Consider the following 21,335-nt stretch of genomic DNA (forward strand, 5'->3'; position numbering starts at 1 on the left):
TCGGTCTCCAAAATGACACTTCTTTGAGTTCAAAATGAGTCCCGCTTTGCCGATGCACTCAAGAACTTGAGCCTTTCATTGTGTGCTTGGAAGGTCTCAGATATATATCTGTGTGTGTGCGTGCTCGCACGTGTGTGTAGGTGTGTGCGTGTGGTGTATGTTTGTGTGTGTGTGTGTGTGTGTGTGCGTGTGCGTGTGCGTGTGTGTGTGTGTGTGCGTGTGCGTGTGCGTGTGCGTGTGTGTGTGTGTGTGTGTGTGTGTGTGTGTGTGTGTGTGTGTGTGTGTGTGTGTGTGTGTGTGTGTGTGCGTGTACATAAACTAGCACCTGAAAATGCAATAAAATTCGTATCAATGAACGCTGTTTAGTTGAATAAAACATTAAGTATTCGTTTCCAACAGAACAATCAAGAAGAAGAAACAACGCAACATGAAACAAATTATTTAAAATAATCAAACATACGTAAACGTCGTAAGTGTAACTGTCGATAAAATGCTTAAATAGATGATCATGAAAACTGTAATTGTTGCGCTGCAAGGCGGCGTGATTTGAGAGTTCATTCTACCGGCGTAAAGCACGTGGGAGTCGGGAAAATTTAAATGCATTAGTACTCTCATAACGGCGTGTATAACTCAAGTTAGTGGGTGACCTGGTCTACGCTCGCGGTTATTAAACGTGCAACGACTCCCTTAATGATATCTGTAGGCGTAACAACATGAGCCAGTAGCATGGATCAATCTTTGAAATAAAGACAGAAGTGCAATATCTCGATGCAATCTTAACGAAGGGAGTGAAAGTTTTGATTTATTCGTATTACGATTGAATAATAACTATACTTCCGTGAAACGGAACGAACAGCCCTCTTTTTAAACGATGCTAACATATCGACTAAGCATTTCTGATGGGCAGACCGAAATGAAAGACGCGTAATCCAGCCGAGACCTGACAAATGTAAAATAAGCTTGTTTAGAAAGATTAGAAGCACCAATACCTAAGCTGGGGCGCCGGAAACAATAGTAGTTATAGTTGGTTTACGGGGTTTAACGTCCAAAAGCGACTCAGGCTATGAGAGACGCAAATGAGTTACGTGATTAGCCCACGAGACATATGAAGTTAGGTGATAGCCTATATATATTATTTTACGCGCCAATATGTCTTTATTGTAGTTGTAAGGAAAGTAGGAAGTAGCTGGCTTTAGAATAAAAGAATATTGTTACATTAGGAGACGTTTAGGCTCATTAGTCATGGTTTACAGCACCCTTTAATGGTATGCAAGTCACACTGCAGTGATGTGCTGTCGTCGGTACTCTTTACTTCTCGATATAAAAGCAGCCATCAGCAAATATCCGTACGTTGCTCGAAATGTTACTGGCAGGTCGTTATTGCAAATGAAATGTAATGGATCGAAGAAGATTCCTTGCGGTGCACCCGGCGTTGCGGATCCAATGTTAAATGTCAAGGAAGTTGCGGATCTAAGAAAAAGTTATAGATTTTAAACTGAGAGTACAAAGCATAGATATTAGGCAACAGTGTGCCAAGGGATCAAATGATTTTGCTGCGAATTCAGGGAAGACGCGATCAGTTCGTCAGCTGCAGCTCATGTTGAAATGTAGGTTTGTAGTGAACTGGAATAGCTATGCGTCTAAAGAACAACATCTTCTAAATCCGTGTTGATTAGAGTAAAAAAAATGATTAGACTATATAAGCGTAAATATTAGAAGCAATAATACGCTGAATCATATCTTGCAGCAGATGTATGTTGTTTTCGCGGATGTGTTTATTACCACTCTTTCCGAATAATTGCCCATAGCAAGTTCATAAGTTTTGAAACGAATGGCACAATGGAAAGGTATCATTTTATATTTTATTTACGTTCGACAGAAATATTTGTACCCTACAAAAGTACATGATCCGAATAACATATAGAGCCAATCTCCGAAGAACTGTGATTAAAAATTTGTGGAGTGTGTTTTAAACTTTTTGATTTTTAATTAGTTTTTTATTTGTGCCTTGTTTCATGCCTCATAAAAATTTGAAGGTGCTGTGATGTCAGGAATACATTTTTTTTTTCGGCAAAAATATTTGTGCTTAGACTACGCGCTTTGCGGGAAGTGTTTATAAATAGTTTTGAAGAAATCGGAGGTGGTCGTCATACCTTTGGCGTGGAATGACCCGGTTTCACCTGAATGAGAAGTCTGACGCTATCGAGCTAATATTTTTGTGTTTCTGTTTAGGGGGCACAGAATGAACAGTGAATCACAGTCTACCCTCCCGCCCTCTTCGGTATTCAGTATGTCGATGGATCTTAGAGCGTGCGCTGCACGCCATAATCGAGCGCAAGAATGCGATCCGGAGCCTTTCAGCTTCGAAAGCAGTCGTAACGCTACGAACAGGGCCACATGTGTAGGCTTCGTTCGCGCTACGGTTGAAGCAAGTCCCCAGGTAGCCAGCGCTGACCCGTGCAAAAGGGTTACCTGGTCCAGCGGCGAGTGCTTCAAAACGGAGCTTTTGGACCAAACCTTACGTGCGAGCGCATAGAAATGTAGCGCAGAGTCAAAAACTGACCACAAATACCCCGCCATGCCAGTACGCGCGGGACTTAATTTAAACGAAGTGAAACACGAGAGTTGATAGTCTATACTTTATCTTTAGCGCTTTAGCATGTCTAGAATGTGCTCTGTGACTTACCTGGCCCACCCCAGGAGTGGCATGACTGCCCAAAAGAAACCGTAGAACCATACGATGCCTATAAGCTGGACGTATCGCCGGTACGTTGGCTTGCCACCTGCAGAGAAAACGGAGCCAGGTGTCACGTACGTGAGACAACTGTTGCAGTCTGAACATTCCTCGACTCAAAAGCAGTGTTGCATGTTAGGATTTTAATGAGAAGAGTCGAAAAAACTATCAATTCAAGAAATAAAACACGGTAAAAACAAAAACAAAGATGACATCTCGCTTCCCTAGAATAAAGAGAAACGTTGTTTTAATGCTTCCAGGAGTTCACGAACAAACCTATAACCAAAGGTCGCAGGCACGCTGTATTCTTATAATCATTTAGAAGCCCAGAGTTTGAACGATAATTATTCGGACGCGGAGATACGACTGAATAATCGCGAAGTGCATGAAAGGGCATCTATTAGACATCCTGCCATCCAGGAAAATATCAACTGCGTTTACAAGCAAATAATTGTCTTTAGTCTCATTGGCGGCTCTTCCAGGTGCCGAAGTATACGAGCCAGTACCAGAACTAAGGGGACACATGGGGTTAGTTGGTGTCACATAGCCAAGAGACAAAGCGCGGGAGAAAGAGGAGAGAGTCAGAGACACGGGCGAACCCTCGTGTGTGTTTCCCAGTGTGTCCTCCCTCCTGCGCAGTACCTCTTCGTTAGAAGGGCATTTCTCTGTTTCATTTACGTTGAGGAAATGGCCCTGAAACAGGGACGAAAGTTGACTCTTACCTGAAAACTGACAACCCACATCTAAATGTTTCATTTTTCGTGACCTAGGGGGGAGGGGGGGGTGAAGGATATTTAAACATATTTTTTAAACTGCTGAAGCGGTTTGCTTGTTCTGATGTAAAATATGTGCTTTAAAAAACGCCTAAATACGATTGAAGCAGAATTAAACGCATGGCCGCACACCTTACACAACGATTTCCGTGAAATACGTCTGCTGACCGAAAGGAGCATAATAATGGTAGAAAAAAAAAAGAAGTGGGAGCTTAGGCTCTGCTTATTTATGGGTATGACGCGATAGGAATGATGGATCTCATATTCAGCTATCTTTGCGGTCCGTCGTTCGCGTAGATATAGTCTTTGCTCGAATAATTTTGCAAACGTTATCTTGTACCTCTAATATCGCTCACATGTTCATTGGCATACATTCCTACGCAACCACGTTATCCGGCTACCGGTCATACGCGACCACACGAAGTAGTTAAGACACATGAATGTGCCTGCGTGGCCTAGCACGCAGTAGCGTGGCTTAGTCGGGACCCAATTAGGGCCTTAGAATGTTGATTTCTCTCCCACTCTCTCACCATCAAACGAGCAACCCAAAATGGCAGCTCCTCTCAGCTTTGTTATAACGTGGTATGGTTACGAGCCAGAATCCACCGACGAATCGGAGTTCGGGCATGTCGCCTGCCTTTTGGCAGAGCCGTGGCCATGAATGTTCGCTCGCAACACGGATAGCGCTGACTCCGACAACGGCGGATTTTCTGCAGAACGAGGCATCTAACACTACCACTTTGATATAAAAGTATGAATGTGAACTTGTATTTTAGCACTTGGAAAAAGTGTGCGTTATTTTGAAGTGCCGCTGAACGGCAGATGACTGTTTACGCACAGGGGGTATAATGTTTGTATCAAATTCGAATGATTTGCCCAGCGTCCGCGGAATATTTTTACAGTTACCTTGGTACGGGCAAAACCGAACATGAGGTCCTTTTGTGAGGATTCAAGCGAAAAGCAAATACGAAAGGATAAAACTTAAAGCAGCCTGCATCGTTCATATTGGAAAGCGAGGTCCCTCTGTTCTCTCATTATTTACGATTCAAAACTTGGGTAAATATGAAAAGCAATGCAGTGCTAAGGGGCGTACTGTCCGCTTTCAGCAAAGAGTATTTAAACTTATTAGGTGGGGCAGAAGTACTCGCGGCAGCGGCGGAAAATTTTAAAATTATTTTTTAAACTTAACTCCACTTTCCCATCCGCGAAGGACGTCCTCATGATCACAATCACAACTTGCTTTTCGAACATCGCTATAGTTTTTGATCGGTGCACTTGTGCAGAACGCTGAAGGGCATGACTGTCGACTGCGTTGAAGTTCCCGCTGTTCTGAATTTCTGAAATGAGATCGGAGCCGGTATTGAAGAATGCTAAGCCGAAACGTTGCCTCAAGCACAGCGTCTGATTTCAGGAAATCTATGCATGTCCCGGAAAGGCAGCGGAACGCAGCGGTTTAACCGGAATTCCTTCTTTGGCAATCAAGCAGACTCACGAGCCTCGTGTAGTTCTTTATATATGGGCATTCATATAATATCAGAGACAAAAGAAATTACCCTGTGGGAACCATTTAGTGCAGTGTCGCGTTTGGAGTCAGTATCGCCTTTGGAATGCAAAATTCTTGACATTGACTTGATGTGATGTGACATGACTGTGATGTGACTGTACTAACTTCACCCACCCTTCTCTTTCAATTTTTATATCCACTCATCCCTTTCCCCCAGTGCAGGGTAGCAAACCGGTTTCTTTTATGGGTTAACCTCCCTGCCTTTCCTCCTCCTCATCTTCCTCCTTCTCCTTGACAACTATACGTTTATCAGAAAATAAATTTGCATTATTCAAAAGCTTGGTTACGAGTTCAGTCTAAATACAGGGAACAATCGACTTGGTCCAAGTTAAACCGCTTCCCAATTTTCACACTCCGCTTGCTCCCAGAAATTGTTAAGTCAAGAAGGAAATGGCGACACGTGTGTCAGTCGTCTTATTCAGAAGGCCTTGATCCAAAGTCGAGCAACACACCGGCAGTCTCCTGCTTTTCCGGGACACGCATAAGTTAACATGTCTAGTAACGTCTCCACCCGCTCCCCTGCGAATGTGACGCAAAGCGAATTGACAGTGCCCGCCGAGGTGCGGCTCGAACCCAGTCTAGGACCAGGCGCCAGCAACGTCGGCTAAGGGAGCGAAACTGAACCATCGAATTGAGGTGACTGGACAACACAAATTTGGGAAAATAATTGGCTAAAGTTTTGTTGCTTGAAACTACTTAAATTCATGTTCTTTTAAACAAGTTTTATTACTACATTTTGATCCAAGACCACCATGTTTTCTTATAAAAATATTGCGCGAAGCGCATACTGTCCTTTTGGTCCGAAGCCGTCCCCGTAGCCCAAATGGAGAAAAACGGTGCCGAAGATAGTACGCACGTGACTTCGCATCAAACATGTGACGAAACCGTGCTTTGGTCACCGCTCAGGGTGCTGTCATATCATTCCGCTTCCCACTTAGCGTGCATCTTGTAGAGAAGTTGAATGCTAATTTGCAACGTGGATTTAACACGACATATTACCTCTAACAAGTGTCCACTAAGAATTTAGATAGTGTGCCTTCCCCAAAAATCAACTAAAAAGCACAAAGTATTCACGGAATGAAAAGGAGGAGTGTAAAGGCGCTGATACAGATGCTACTCCTTTCTTTCCCTAAAAACCAACCAAAGCAAATTATGAAAGTATTAACGGTATTAAAAGGCAGTGTTACAGGCGCACCGTATCTACCCTTGAGGAGAAGCTTGAGCATCACCCTAATTTTTGTACTTTGTTCGCGCCCTCTAGCGGCAGCGGCAAACGCCTTTGTGTCACCTACATCAACCAAGGTCAGTTGCTTATGGGTGTGCCGTTATCTGCGGCGTAGGTCTCCACATTTGGTTGTTTCGTTGCGCACAGTTGCTCGCATTTCATTTGGAGCATTCGATTCCCATCTCACCCTCCCAGTTAAAGGAGCTATCCCAGTTTGCAGCTCCTGCCACTCTCTCATATCACTTGGTTTCGTGACGTCGCGCATCCCACCGGCCAATCACTGTCCGGACATGTTCCCTGCCAACCAGCACCTTCCAGAGGCATACATACCCGCGTGATGTTTTTTTCACAAAGCCCACAGTGCCGGATTTTATTCTTAAAAATGCCTTTAATGCTGCCGACTGGAACATTCCGGAATGCTCAATGCAACCGCCACTGCTCGAGTTTTTTTTTGCTGGAACATATAGGTGTACTTTATAAAACGTTCGTACAAGCCACGTGCAACTTTAGGCAGGATAGAAACGCTTGTCGTGACGGCACTTTTTCCTTACCTAGTAATTTACCTAAAGAGATAACCTAGTAAAGTAAGGAATTAACATTCCTGAGTGCTGCGCCACTTTTTCTGTTGCAGCACGTACTTACAATACATGTCTCTTCAATTTGCGCGAAACACTGAGGCGCATGCGGCAGCCGGTAACGAGTCGATAGGCGAGCTGCTCGGTATACGCACGGAAGCCGATGCGACAGGTGGCCAAGTAGCGGTCCAGCGCCAGCAGAGTGAGCGTCCCAATATGAGCAGAGCCGAAGAAGAAGCCGATGAAGGCGTACGCCTGGCACCCGCCGTCACCGAACAGCCATCTGCGACAGGAAGTAGGCACACTCGCGGTGAGAAGAGCATCGAGAGGTTTGTTTACCACCTACGCAACAGGAAGCGACGCAACGACAAGCAATATAGAAATAGCAGAAAATTGTAAAGAATGTCTGCCTTCTTTATCTTTCTGCCCTATGAGAAAGAACGCTTATAATTCGCCTCTTCGCCCTTTATTACTCGAAAGCGTCGCGTTGTCGTGGAAATTTAGCTTTGCTTGTATTACGCTATAAACAGGGACTGGGTATTGTGATGCCTATTGTTTCGTTTTTTTTTTGTTTTTTTTTTTAATTTTTATTCCAAGCCAGTGCCTGCGACGTGAGTAGCGAAGTCTGAGACTATCGTCGCTATGAAAAGTTATCGTGCGAAAATGCAAAGCAATGAACCGGAAAAGCGGCCGTAAAAAATTTGGTCCCAGGCCTATAACTTACCACAACAATCGCCGAGCTGCATCGCATTAGGCTCAAGTTTGCATAGTCGATATTTAATCTGTCTAGAAAAACCAAGTTGTCGGCAACCTGCACACCCGACATGTTGGGAGGTCTTGCCGTTAACGAATTAAAGAAAAAGCATAATGCATTCTACACGCCGCGAAGGCGTGTAAAACTGATGGCGAGGCCAAAATATGGCCGTCGTCCATTGGAGTAAACCTGAGCTTAAGGTGTAATCATTGATATAACAAAAAACTTTGAACAGCTAGATTTAATGCTTTGCTGAAACAAAGCGTGAATTAAAACAAAACTTTGGATTGGGAGTCAAGTATGATATTCCTTAAAAATCACACGCTAATTTTGTAGTTATATTCAACATGCTTACAGCGCTCTGGGCTGTAAAGGCGGCGGTCGCCGGATGTGCGAAGTAATTGCTTATACTGAGGCTGTCTCGCTTGAAGGTCAGCTGCCTTCACGTGCTTCCTTCTCAGCCAGATGCTTTCGTTGGATGCGAATTGTAAAGATTGCGTAGACACGGGCGCATATATGTGGAGAAGGTTCGCGTGCACTAAGAAGCAAGAATCCTCCAAGCCCGTAATCTCTACGTCGCGACTCCAGAAGGAGATTAGAAACCACTTTATAGGCTCCCAAAGCACCGCTGGGCGGCGCTGCGGCTCCTGATGGGCAACGCCATCTGTGGCAGAAAAACACACACTGGGACGCCGCCGGCTCGGCTCGCTGCCTTCGCGACGTGCGCCGCGCGCTTTCTCTCGAACGAGCACGCCCCCTGACGCGCCCCCGCAGGCGCATCGCGACATGCCGCCTGCATTCCGTCTTGATGATTGGACAACCTGCCGCGTATTTCCATGGAGGAAACGTAATTATAGGAGAGAAAATTTTTATTCACGTCTGCACAGTAGAGCAGACGACAGACGGCGATGAGTAAATATTGATTGTGAATGCGTTTCCCACGTTACCGAAAACGTAGGAAGTTTATCTCGAGGTAAGTCAGCTATGTAACTATATTGCCGTATATTGTCACGTAGCTGTTTAGGCCCGTATCCAGAAGGTTGGTTTTTAATAGAGGGTTGATCTAGCAGGCACAGGAGAGCAGGTCCACAGCACCGAATGACAGCAGCCGACTTCAGCTTTTTCTCGTCGAACGCCACGGGCCACTTCGAGTCCGCGCAGGTGACTCTCGATGAGCAGCCGCCTAGCGGCTGCTGTTGTACACGCTACATTATAATATGTTTAAAAACTGCGGAAGTATTGTCAGTACTCTGAACTAAAGCTGCTCACTTGTTGGTCATCGTTTTGTCCTGTAGCATGAGATCTATATACGGTTTTGTTTTTATTATTACGACGTTACTAGAGCAAATCTTGCAGTAGAAGAATAAGCTATAGTCCGAAGGAGATGTTTCTTCAAAGGCACGAGCGCTAGCAGTCTCAAAAGCACATGCGTGCTCCGCGCGCTGCATGCGACATAACCGGCTCGCTGGCTCGGAAGGAAGGTGAAATTCAAGCTTGTACTACAATCTTGCTTTATTTCGGTTTTTATTAAATGGCTGCATTTACGAAACCTGCGATGCGAATATAGGGTACTCCGTGCGAGTAGTGTCAATCGAGCCTTAACTAGGATCGCTTTTGTATTGCACTTCCAACATATTTTTGTTATGAATAATAATAATGTTGGTTCATTTATTGACCAATTTGCGGAAATCTGTAAAAGCGGCTCAGCCAAGCATGTTCCCCCCCCCCCCCCCAGAAAAAAAAAAGGCCTCGTTCCTAGATATTTTCTTGGTCCTAGGGCACATTCACACATCATTGTCGATCGCGGACGTCGCACGCTGCATATCTGTTGATTTGGTTGCTTTCAGAGCACTCGCAAAGCAGGGAGAGAGCACAGGAAATCGGCAAAGCAAGACACGCGCGGAGCGAAGAGCAGGATAATCCTCCACCGCCTTCACTTCGTATACATGGTGTAAACCATTCTACTCTTTTCATGCCTCTCTAAGACGTCTTTGGCAACTGTCGAACATTTCTGAGTTTATGGAGAAGGGGAAAATTGGCCCTTTTCGTTTCCACAAAGAACGCGATCCTTCTCAGAATGCTGTCATGCGGTTGGAAAACAGGTCTTGTGGAAACGCTTCCAAAGAAATCTGCAAAGTTCCACACGTGGGCCTCGTCTTTTGGCGCTTCGCCTACTATTGTGGCTACCCATGACACAATGCTACTTAGTACCTCCGTTTTGCATCAGCGGGAGCGTTTTTTATCGCCAAATAACCGCCAGGCGCAACTCGATCGCCGCACGTGCACAGGAAGCTAGCGAAGCGTCTGCTCCGGCGACGTCCCATCGTTTCACATTTCGCCACCATGCCAGCAATGCGGCGCTGCCATCGCGCTGCGAAACTTGAGCTTGGGTTCCCTATAAGCAGTAACAAACAAGTACACAGTCGTGACGTCCCCAATGAACTTGGTTCCCCAGCGCCAGGGGAGCTGCTGAGCCCCATGGGTTAGAGTGGATGAGCCGCCATATTTTGTACGGCGTTAATGCAAGCTTCGCTATCGTCTACCACTGCGCAACCTGGGGCCCTATTCTCGACACACATTGTCGCCGTTAGGCGCCATTTTGTTTTTCTGATTGGTTCTCAGAACAGTCACGTGTTTCTAATTTGTGGCGCGAAATTTGGGTGGCGTAAAAATGACGTGAGCGTGAAAACGGATCTTTAGCAGCGGTATTCATGATGTCTGGATGGTATATATAAGTAACTGTGGAGGGAAAACAGAGGTATATATGATAGAAAGGGAAGCACGTACGCTTGTATTACGAATGGGCTGAAATTAACTGCCCACTGCCAATAGCCGACTCCTGAAATCTGATTGGGTCACGTTGTATGGCGAGAAATACCTGATGCACAAACATGTAATGATGACGTCAAAATGACGTTCATTACGTAAAGGATGTTCTGCCATTGCTGCAAATGACCAAAGTTGGGCGCCGCATTTCGAACCACTTGAGTCGGCCGCGAAAAAGCATGGCAAATTCGACGTGCAGTGCAGGCGGCTGTTAAAACCGCAGTTTGGTAGACAGTTTAGTGGGTGATGATGTAAGCTGACACATCTTATTGTAATTGCATAAAGCACTGCAACGACGTTATAAGGGGACTTTTCAGCTGCGTCATATTTTAGATGATTAATAATGAAGCTGCAAATTTACAGCCGCATGAGGGTCGTACCTACCCTCCCGTTGCAAATGCTTTGCTCTCATAGAGAAACCATCGATCCGCGCCGTCGTTGCCAAGCGCAGCAATGCGACCCGCTAACTCAAGCGGTTGGTCTGCGTTTGACGAGGCATTTCAGAGAGCAGCAGAAGGGAAAGTTGAGCGAGTTGTAGGTTGTTCATGATGGTTTTGTGGGCGCTCTTTAGCACAGAGACAAAGAAAAGAAGAGAAATAAAAGCGCCAGTTCCGTGTTTTCTTCTCTTTGTCTTTGTGTTAAACAGCGCCCTCCAAACCATCATGAATTTCAGAGAGCACCGCGATGCTTTCTAATTATCTGTCGGATCGGTTCGTGTGTGCAACCTGAGGGGTCATATGGTTCGATGGCTGTGCAGGAATTTCTCGCAACAGGCAGCGAAGGATCACCAAACACTCTCCTTAACGTCGGCCCTAAAAACGGCCTTTTTTGCCTTACACTATGCATTCACTGCAATTTGAATAAATTGAGCCTTCTTTCCACGATGGGAAAAGCAAGCAAAAGTACTCACAGCTTCTATTTTAATAAAGGAATGTATGTTCCATGTGCATGGCATATGTTTGCTTGCCACATGTGATGTGTTTCATATATTAAGTTTTGTTTTAATATGCATGCGGGCTCACCATTTGCTTATATTTTAGAAACAAAAAGTACACCGGAGCACGTTATGATGGTAAGATCTAATATTGTATGATGTAGTTGAGTGACATTTTGTGTTGATTGGTTTTTTGAAACAGCCGGAAAATAATCTCCCTTTATTGATTTGCATTTTACTGCTGCGACAGTAAGAAATACGCGCGCGCGGCGCTGCCCTAGCTTCATACCATGATTCCCTCAGTCATCCTTTACTTTCTTTCCTTATTCTCCATTTATCCCCCTCTGCATGTGTACGGTAGCCTGGGCATCGCCTAATTAACCTTCCTGATATATCGTTATTCTGTTTCTTTCTATTTCTCGGACGTCTTTTGCGTTTCGCAAGAGCCTTTCGCACGCCAGCGCATGAACATTTAACAGACCGGCTGTAAGGCCCATGCAGCGTATGCCTTCCACATCTTGTGTGTGGAAGACTCTCTTTCTCTCTCTCTCTGCTCTGCTTTCCGCGCTCTACACAAGTCAAGCCGACGCAATATGTTAGAAACCTAAGCAAACTTGGTGACCTGACGGTAGCTGGTCATAACGCGGCTTTTCGAAAAAGGCGGGTAGCACAGCCAGTACCAAACAGCAATTGATACTTTGAGACTGCGAGCGTAATTGTCCTCAGAGATGGACATTACCGGCTGCGCCTATAAAATTTACTTAAATTGCATACGGGATACGGACCCCGCACACCGCTACCTTATATGGGCCCCTGCTCATCAGGGTTTGGCAGGAAACGAGGCAGCAGACGCAGCCGCCCGCGCGCTCTCTCACTGGGCTGTTTTCTCCACCCTACCCGATCAGGAACCCGATTTTAATCCGGCCTACACCTTGAAAGATATCACGACGTACTATCAAAATTGTCATCGCCTTTATCCCAGCCCATGTAAATGTCTCAAAAAGGCGGATGAGCGGCTCCTTCTCCGCCTTTTCACCAATACATTGCTGTGCCCGGCAGCCCTAAAACATTTTGACCCCTCCTTTAGTGGCAGCTGCGCACACTGTGGAGCGGTGTCTTCTGACATCTATCACATGGTATGGGCCTGCCGCTCCAATCCGGCTATTCCACCCATCCCCAACCCAACCCGGGAGAACTGGGAGGCGGTCCTGCTCGGCTGCCACGACTTACAGGCCCAACAAGCCTTAATCGGACGCGCCCGAGCGGCGGCAACCGCCACTGGGGTCCCCAACTAGGGACCTCCACTTAGTGCTTGTAAGGATCGGTCTCTTATGGGCCGATCCAAACATACCTCCTGGCCCTTGTGCAAATAAATGTTCTTACCACCACCACCACCGGCGCCTCTTCGTCAGTGCTGGAGCTACTTTGGAAATCTGCTGATTCCTTCTGTTTACGACCAAGCCCTTAAACGTTTTATTTCCTGCATTTAAAAGCCTCTGATAAGTGAACGCGAGAGGTCATCGGCGCTTATGAACAGCAATGCTACTTTCCGCTCCCATTTTGCACCACTGCGAATATTCCATTGTCGTTCTTGCTCTTCAGCTGAAACTCGCACAGCCATTCCGTGCGTAGCTGATGCCGAATGTTCGACCCCAAGTATATCATGACACACTAATACCACAACGCCACAACATACTTCACTCACCTCACTGCAACCCGAGGCTTCCGAATCCCGGGATACACCGCAGAGTATCGGTTCCTGCAGGAGCATCGTCGTTTTTCATACTTAGCGCCAATATATAGTAGCAGACGACAGCGCGCTTTTTTTCTATCACTTTATTTCTCCTTTTGCTCAGAATGCGTAACACTGTTGTGTGCTTACGTAACCTGGCACTCTCCTACTGCACACGTCACTCGTACGGCACAATTTGAACAAAATGGCGAATTGTCGAGAAAAGGGCCCCTGCAAGAGTATAATATTGCAAGGGCGGAGGGAAAACGGTAAAGCATGCTCGATAGCGGTGGCAGAGTCGTAAAATTTGGCAGGGTTCCTTCGGTAAGGGGACAAAAATTTCGCTCGTATTTTGACTGAACTAAACGTTCGAAGCGAATGCGAGTTTGTGACAAGTTCTCGCAGCTGCAGGACACAACGGTTACGATTTTTGCGCACAAAAGTCTAAGACCGAAGCGGCGAGGGAAGTTACGCAAAAGTCAACAATACATAAACTATAAACATATCATGAAAGCAAACATGGCGTCACCTGCTGAGATTGTCGATTACAGTTGGACATGGAGAGGCGCCAATAACCGCTACCAACGCTAACGGCCGATAGGTTGCCAATAAGACTACTGTTATAAAAACTTTAAATTTTGCTACAGCGCTCTTTAATGATTTGCGCCCTTTTAACCGCATGAAAGCACTGATACAACCCTTAAAAAAGTGAGGAGGATTGCGTCCTTTCGCATCAATGAATTTATGGCGGTATCACAGGCAACAGAAAACTACAGAATATATTAAGCAAAATTGACATGCCAACAAAGATCACATTTAAATAATCTCGAGACCAATAGTTTGTATATTCTGAGCGCAATTGCCTTCGGGTTATCATGGTACTTTAGGCTTTATCGTATGGCCCACATTATTCGCGTTTCGAAAGGTGAGATTGTAATCCACAAAAAGGTATAGGTATCGCATCGATGGAGACTACTGTGCAATCGTTTTACACGACCTGAAGAATAAAGGAATCATTCGGATAATTAGCGCGCAGCACGAGATGTACTGCGGATGCCGTGTGCGGAACTTTCATGAGCGGGTATGAAAGTTCTCAATCACGAAGCCCACCGGAATACCCAGTGTAGCTTTGCTTATCGTTTCTTTCTGCAGCCTATAGATGCACACTCTTTGAGATCTTCCTTTGGAAAACTTTCTGCGTCCATGTTGGCGCAAACGATCCATAGACGAGGGAGTCTACAAATGACCGACCAAAGCGTTAATATGCTGTAAAACGTGTTTGTATGCAGAGAAGGCCTATGCAGCTTGCATATACATAAGCAGTGAATACTGCGTTGGTGTCCCTAATTATATCGCAATGATGACGGAGAAATTTGATTTTCTTCAGTGGAATATATGGAGCATGTGGAAGGGAATGTTTTTATAATGTCGCCGGGTAATGGTTCCTGCTTACAAGCGACATGCTGATGAGGTCGTGTGATTGGTTTTGTGCAAATATACGCGGTTCCGCGGCTTCTTTTCGAATAAAGGGGAAGAAAATCAATTATCGTGGATTCCATTCTGCGGCTTTTCCCTGCCTTTCCGTCCCGCAATTGCACGAAATTATGGGCTCAGCTCTAAATCCCATCTTCCTATGCAACGAAATGTGAGTCTTTAGACCAGCTTTCCACGCATTTCCATGGCTCCTTATGAAGGTCTGCTAGAAAAACATTGGGGACACAAGCTGAATGCCTAAACGAAAGCTGCATTCTTCTATACAATCAGTTCATGCGAATAATTCCCGCGGACATTTCTGCAGCCCATGAGCATAGAAAGGCTTTCGTCTTAAAGAAAAAAAAACGTAAATGATACCTTGGTAAAAATTTCAGAGTTTGTTGCGTTGCCACTTTCTTCCCGAAGCGACTGATTGAAAACTTAGCTGATTAGTCTTGACTTAATAATCAACGTTGGAAAATGGAAAAATATATACATACTGCAGACTACGCCACGCTTTAGTTGACTTCACGGGGCTGGCATGCCCCACCCTGTTCAAAACCGTGGTTACTCTAACTGGGACACCCTACATATCGAAGGCGTTCGATTTTACTCGTTTTTTTTTTGGTTTGTTTTCATGGAACAAAATAATTGTAACAGGAGCAGTTCGTGCAGGTTTACAATTTTGTGATTCATGCTCATTTATCATGGACGGCACGGGACCTTAGGTAAACATCCGGCTTCCATTATCCACTAGATAATATTTCTTACGAGTGCGCTATGCGGCTTGCTCGATAAAGATTACCTGCTCTGTTCTGATATTTGGCTCCGCGGCGTGGTGGCTTAGTACTTAGGGCGCTTGACTGCTGATCCCGACGATGCGAGTTCGGTTTCAGTTACGGCAGCCGCATACTTATCGAGACGAAACGTCATTCGCCTGTGAACTCTGCTGTCAGGTATTTGAAAATGGTGCGCAGCAGGCTAGCAGCACCATTGGCCGCTTAAGTAACACCGGAATACAGACGCTGCTCGGCGCCGTCCATGTTCGTGCAGCGCGCGCACAGTGACGGACGGACGTCCGTCCGTCCGTCCGTCCGTCACTTCATGGATGGATGGATGGATGGATGGATGGATGGATGGATGGATGGATGGATGGATGGATGGATGGATGGATGGATGGATGGACGGACGGACGGACGGACGGACGGACGGACGGACGGACGGACGGACGGACGGACGGATGGATACCATCACATTCGAGTGTAAGATGGTTAATGGTTTCTGTGGATTTACCACATACTGCACTTGTGGCATCTTCATGGTTAAATTTCTTTTTGCAGCTGCGTGTTCTAAGGCACCCTGATCTAGCTTAAAAAAATTGGCAGTGGCTTCAGTTCAGTTCAGTCGTTCAGTCGTGTTCGACTCTTCGTGACTCTATGGACCATATCACGCCACGCTTTCCGGTGTCTCACTATCTTCCTAACATCACGTAACTTCATCTCTGGCGCCTCGAGGATGCCATCTAACCATCGCGTTCGCTGCCTAACCCTTCTCCGGTGACCCTCAACCTTTCCCAACATCAAATTCTTCTCCAGCGAATCCTCTCTTCTCATCAGATGACCAAAGTAGCTGAGCTTTAACTTTAGAATTTGACCCTCCAATGAGCAGTCAGGGTTTATGGTCGACAATATCGACTGATTTGATCTTCTGTAAGTCCAAGGAACTCTCAAGAGTCTCCCCGCCAGAACCACAATTCAAACGCGTCAATTCTTCGGCGGTCAGCCTTCTTCTCTCTCGCATCTATACATCATAACTGGAAAGACCATAGCACGAGTTATACGGATCTTGGTTGGCAGTGTAATGTCTCTGCTCTTTACTAGGTGGTTAAGGCTAGCCATAGCTCTCTTTCCCAGAAGCAGGCGTCTCCTAATTTCATGGCTGCAGTCTCCTTCCGGGGTAATCTTGGAGCCCAAGAAGAGAAACTCTGTCATAGCTTCCACTTCTTGTCCCTTGATGCTCCAGCACTTGATAGGGCAAGACGCCATGATCCTTGTCTTTTTAATGTTCGGTATAAGCCCAAACTTCTCACTCTCTTCTTGTACGCGCATCAGAAGTCTCTTGAGTTCCACTTCAGTTTCTGCCATTAAAGTGGTATCGTCCGCATATCTGAGGTTGTTGATACGTTTTCCAGCAATCTTCACTCCAGCTTAAGACTCGTCCAGACCGGCCTTCCTCATGATGCACTCAACATATAGTTTAAATAGGCAGGGCGACAGTATGCAGCCTTGTCTCACTCCTTTCTCAATCGGAAACCAGTCAGTAAGACCATGGCCAGTTCTGACTGTGGCCTCTTGCCCTTCATAAAGGTTCCTGAGGAGACAGATGAGGTGAATTGGAACTTCCATCTCTTGGAGAGCTTGCCACAATCTGCTGTGATCTACGTAGTCAAACGCTTTCGCATAATCAATTAAGAAGGAGTAGTTGGGTTTCTGGAACTCTCTTGCATTTTCCATGATTCAGCGAAGGTTGGCAATCTGGTCTCTAGTTCCTCTGCCCTTGCGAAACCCATCTTGCACGTTCTGAAGCTCCTGGTCCACATACTACTGCAGCCTACCTTGGAGGATTTTCAACATCACCTTGTCAGCATGTGAAATAAGCGCTATCGTGCGGTAGTTGGGAAAATCTTTGGCACTGCCTTTCTTTGGAATGGAGATGTAAACTGCCCTCCTCCAATCCTGTGGCCACAGCAGGGTTGTCCAAATTTGCTGACACAATGTATACAGAACGTTAACAGCATCATGGTTGAGGTTTTGGAGCAACTCAGCTGGAATGCCATCACTTCCGCTAGTGTTTTGCTTAGCAAGGCTGGCTGAGCCCATTCAACTTCACTCTTCAGGATGCCCGGCTCGAGATGAGTAATCACAACCGTCTTATGTTGGGTTTGCACATCCGGGTCCTTCTTGTACAGTTCTTCTGTGTATTCTTGTCACCTATTCTTTATATCTAAGGCTTCAATGAGGTCCCTGCCTCGTTCGTCCTTTATCACGCCCAGCTTAGCACAGAAGCTTCCTTTGTATCTTTCATTGTCTTATACAGAGCTCTTGTGTTCCTCAATTGGCTGTTGTCCTCAACTGCTTGGCACTGTATGTTCAGGAAGGCATTTTTATCTCTCCTTGCTATTTTCTAAAAATCCGCATTGAGAACCTTCTATCTTTCTCTTTCCCCTATAACTTTTGCCAACCTCCTTTCCTCAGCTATTTGAAAAGCCTCTTCAGATAACCAATTTGCTTTCATCCATTTTTTTTCCTTTGAACTACTTTAGCAGCAACGTTTTCTATTATATCACGAACATCAGTCCACGCCTCTTCAGGCTCTCTGTCTTCTAGATCTCATTCTTGAAATCGATTCCTCGCTTCCACAGCATATTCTGATGGAATTTGATCTAGGTCATACCTGAAAGACCTTCTAGTTTTCTGCGTTTTTTTTTCAATCGAAGCTTCAATTTGACAACAAGAAGCTGATGACCGGTGCCACAATAGGCCCCAGGCCTTGTTTTTACTGCTTGTATAGCGCTTCTCCATCTCTGCCGGCAAAGAATATAATCAATCTGATTCCTGTATCGACCATCCGGTGAAGTTCATATGTACTGTGCTGTTGAAAATCAGTATTCGCTATGGTCAGGTTGTTTCCTTGACAAAATTCTACTAGCCTCTGCCCAGCTTCATTTGGTTCACCAAGACCGAACCTGCCTGTAATTCCGGATATTTCTTCACTCCCCACCTTAGCATTCCAGTCTCTTATGAGAAAAAGGACGCCTGATGATGAAGTGCAGTCAAAAGCATTGCAGGTGAGCATAAAAGCTCTCAACGTCAGCTTCCTCAGCAGTAGTGGTTGGTGCATAGACTTGGATAACTGTTATGTTGAAAGGGTGACCTTGGATTCGAAGTGAAATCATTCGGTCGTTTTTGGGGTTGTACCCTAGCACTGCTTTGCCTATTCTTCTCTTTACTATTAGTGCGACCGTATTCCTTCTCCTGGATTCGTGCCCACAATAAAAGACATAATGGTCGCCGGAATTAAATTCTCCCATTCCGGTCCACTTGAGGTCGCTGATACCCAAGATATCGATGTTGAATCTGTCCATTTCTCGCTTGACGACATCCAGTTTACCTTGCGTCATATATCTTATATTCCACGTTGCTATGTGATATATCTCCTTGCAACATCGCACTTTCCGGTCACTTTCCGACACATCCACAGCTGAGCGTCCTTTTGGCTTTAGCCCAGCCGCTTCATTCGTCCTGGAGCTAGTAGGAATCACCCTTTGTTCATCCGCAGTAACATGTGGTACGCCTTCCAACCTGGGGGGCTCATCTTCCGGCGCCATATCATTAATGCTATTGTGACAGGTCATCGGGTTTTCTTGGCAGGAAATACTGGAGTGGGTTGCCATTACCTTCTCCAGTGAATCACATTTCGTCATTACTCTCTGCCGTGACCTGTCTATCTTGGGTGGCCCTACACACCAGAGCTCACGACTTCATCGAGTTTCGCAAGCCCCTCCGCCACGACAAGGCAGTGATCCATGAAGGGGGGGGGGGCAGTGGCTTAGCTCTGGTTAAGCCTGGTAAATTGCATTATCAATGGCCGCATAGCTACGCTTTTGTGTTCGCTTGTGGCGTAACTTTTGCGGTTCGATAATATGGCTATAGAGTAACACATGACACACAATGGGTACGACTGTTCTTCCGGCGATTCTTCAGCGCGCTCTCTTCGTTTGGTGGCATTGCGGCGTTCCTGAGCAGTCATGTGTTCATCAGTAGCCGACGAGGTGGAAACTCGGAGAGCTAGAACGCAGTTGCCGAGCTTCATTTTGTGCACGACGCTTAGCACAACGTTCTTCACGTTCTTCCACTGTCTCTTGTGCACGTTGTCGCTTCCTTGCCGCAGCTTGTCGTCGACACCTCTCTTTAGCAGCCTGCATAGCAAAGCAAACACGACGAGGCTGAAGCAGCGGCGAACCATCTGTTCGGCACGGCAGCAGCGGCGCTGCAGCGCGCGGAACGCCGACAGTGCCGCCATCTGGCGGAGCTTGGCTGAAGCGGTTACTGTTGCGGAGGAGGAGGAGGAGGAGAAAACATTTAATTACGATGATATGATCTGGGAAGGGAGGTGCGTCTTGTTGTGGAGCTAAGTGGCAGACCCTATTCCGGGACGCCATTGGCCGCCGCCGCTACCCGAGCTCTCTGGACCAGGACACGTGGGCCTCCAGGTCCGAGCTGGACAGGGCCGCCCCGTTGAAGGTCAAACACGGCGGCCGGCCGGGGGTACGTGACGGCTCCAAACCTGGCGCAGTATTGCTATCGCAATAAAATTAGGGCACTGCCTCTTGAGTTATCAAACAAAGCTTCCTTTCTGATCTGCCTTTTCCACTTTCGGTATAGCTCCACACTCTGTTTCTTTTCCATAGAATTTGTCATAGTGGATGGATGGATGGAATAAAGGAGCGTCCCCTTTGAAACGGGGTGGTAGCAGTAGCTATCATGCTCAATTTTCTACCTATATCTTAATTATTGATTTAGATTGGTTAACTAAACCATCATTCTATTTATTAAATTTTTGTTTCTACATTAGTAACATTATGTCACTTCTCTGCTTTTAAGCCACCAATCTTCCAGTCGTTTTTGCTAGCTTCCACCGCCGGTTTATTCACCCGGCCACTGGTATCTCTAAACACCAGAGCTTCAGGAACAGTGACTTCGCCTGCATCAACTTTCGGATGGATAACATTACATTCAAGTACAATATGGTCAATCGTTTCACTGGAGTTACCACATACAGCACCTTGCGTGACCTTGGGTGCATCAGCGCCTCTGGTGGTGGCTGGATGAATCAGTGACCTTGGCAGTGCGAATCAGTTGACTCTCCTGACCGCGTGGCTACCACTCTCTGCTCATATTAGCCTCTCAACTCTTGTAAGTGCGGTGTAATACCAAAGCAACATATACAATAACACCATGTTCCATATGCCATCTCATTGTTTGCCTAGGTGTAGGATGCCGCTTTCTTCTTGGTGAAAACAAGCTAGCGATGAGCTCTTCAGCGTAAAGCACGACCACGTTTTTACGCGATAGCGTAAATGCTGCGTTCACCAGAAAATTTTCCGTTGGCGTTGCGGGCGAAATATCATGATCACGGCGCTAGCCGGTAGTAGTATGCTGGTGTCTGTGCCATTTACTGGTCGTAGGGGTGACTGACGTTATACGTGGCAGAAGCCGCCAACTCCAGCCTCTCTTTTAATGTGGGAGGAGGATATCTGAATCAGACCCTTAGCATTCTGAGTCAAACGCGTTATCCCTAGGCCACGCAGGCATGTTCATGCCGATTGTCAAAGCGGGGCTTCATATCTGGGTAGGTATGGTTACGCTATCGGTGTCATAGCCCTAAAGCGGTGCTTAGGTCTCCCCCATAATTTTGTTTTCATCAGGCCAGTGGTAAGCGGCGCTGTCCTCTCGACGTCTGATGACCAGATCGACAGAGCGTGCAAAATGGCAAAGGCCACTGGGGACTGTGTCATCAAAGGCATGGTAGTCTAAAGGCACAAATAAAAAATAATGACACAGAAGGTAATAATTACGAAATGTGCTCTCTGCACGTTATGGTGCTGCAGCTTTCGGACCTGCAGAATGAATTCATGTAAATTGAAAAACATTTAGGGAAAGTGTAAATAGCGTTATCGACGATT

General features: G+C 46.1%; 1 protein-coding gene across 1 annotated transcript in view; it reads right to left on the reverse strand.

The window, feature by feature from the left end:
- The window catches only part of LOC146171822 (visual pigment-like receptor peropsin), a 330,381-nt gene that overhangs the window by 227,694 nt on the left and 81,352 nt on the right, over window positions 1-21,335 (reverse strand). The window contains exons 2-3 of the mRNA XM_084586301.1: window positions 7,027-7,154; window positions 2,687-2,783 (exon numbers count right to left, since the gene is read on the reverse strand). Of these exons, the coding sequence (XP_084442427.1) occupies window positions 2,687-2,783; window positions 7,027-7,154 (225 nt within the window). The remainder of the gene's footprint in view (window positions 1-2,686; window positions 2,784-7,026; window positions 7,155-21,335) is intronic.

The sequence above is a fragment of the Amblyomma maculatum genome, unplaced genomic scaffold (genome assembly GCF_055883805.1).
Source record: "Amblyomma maculatum isolate TAMU_Amacu unplaced genomic scaffold, ASM5588380v1 scaffold_18, whole genome shotgun sequence".
Lineage (NCBI taxonomy): Eukaryota > Metazoa > Arthropoda > Arachnida > Ixodida > Ixodidae > Amblyomma > Amblyomma maculatum.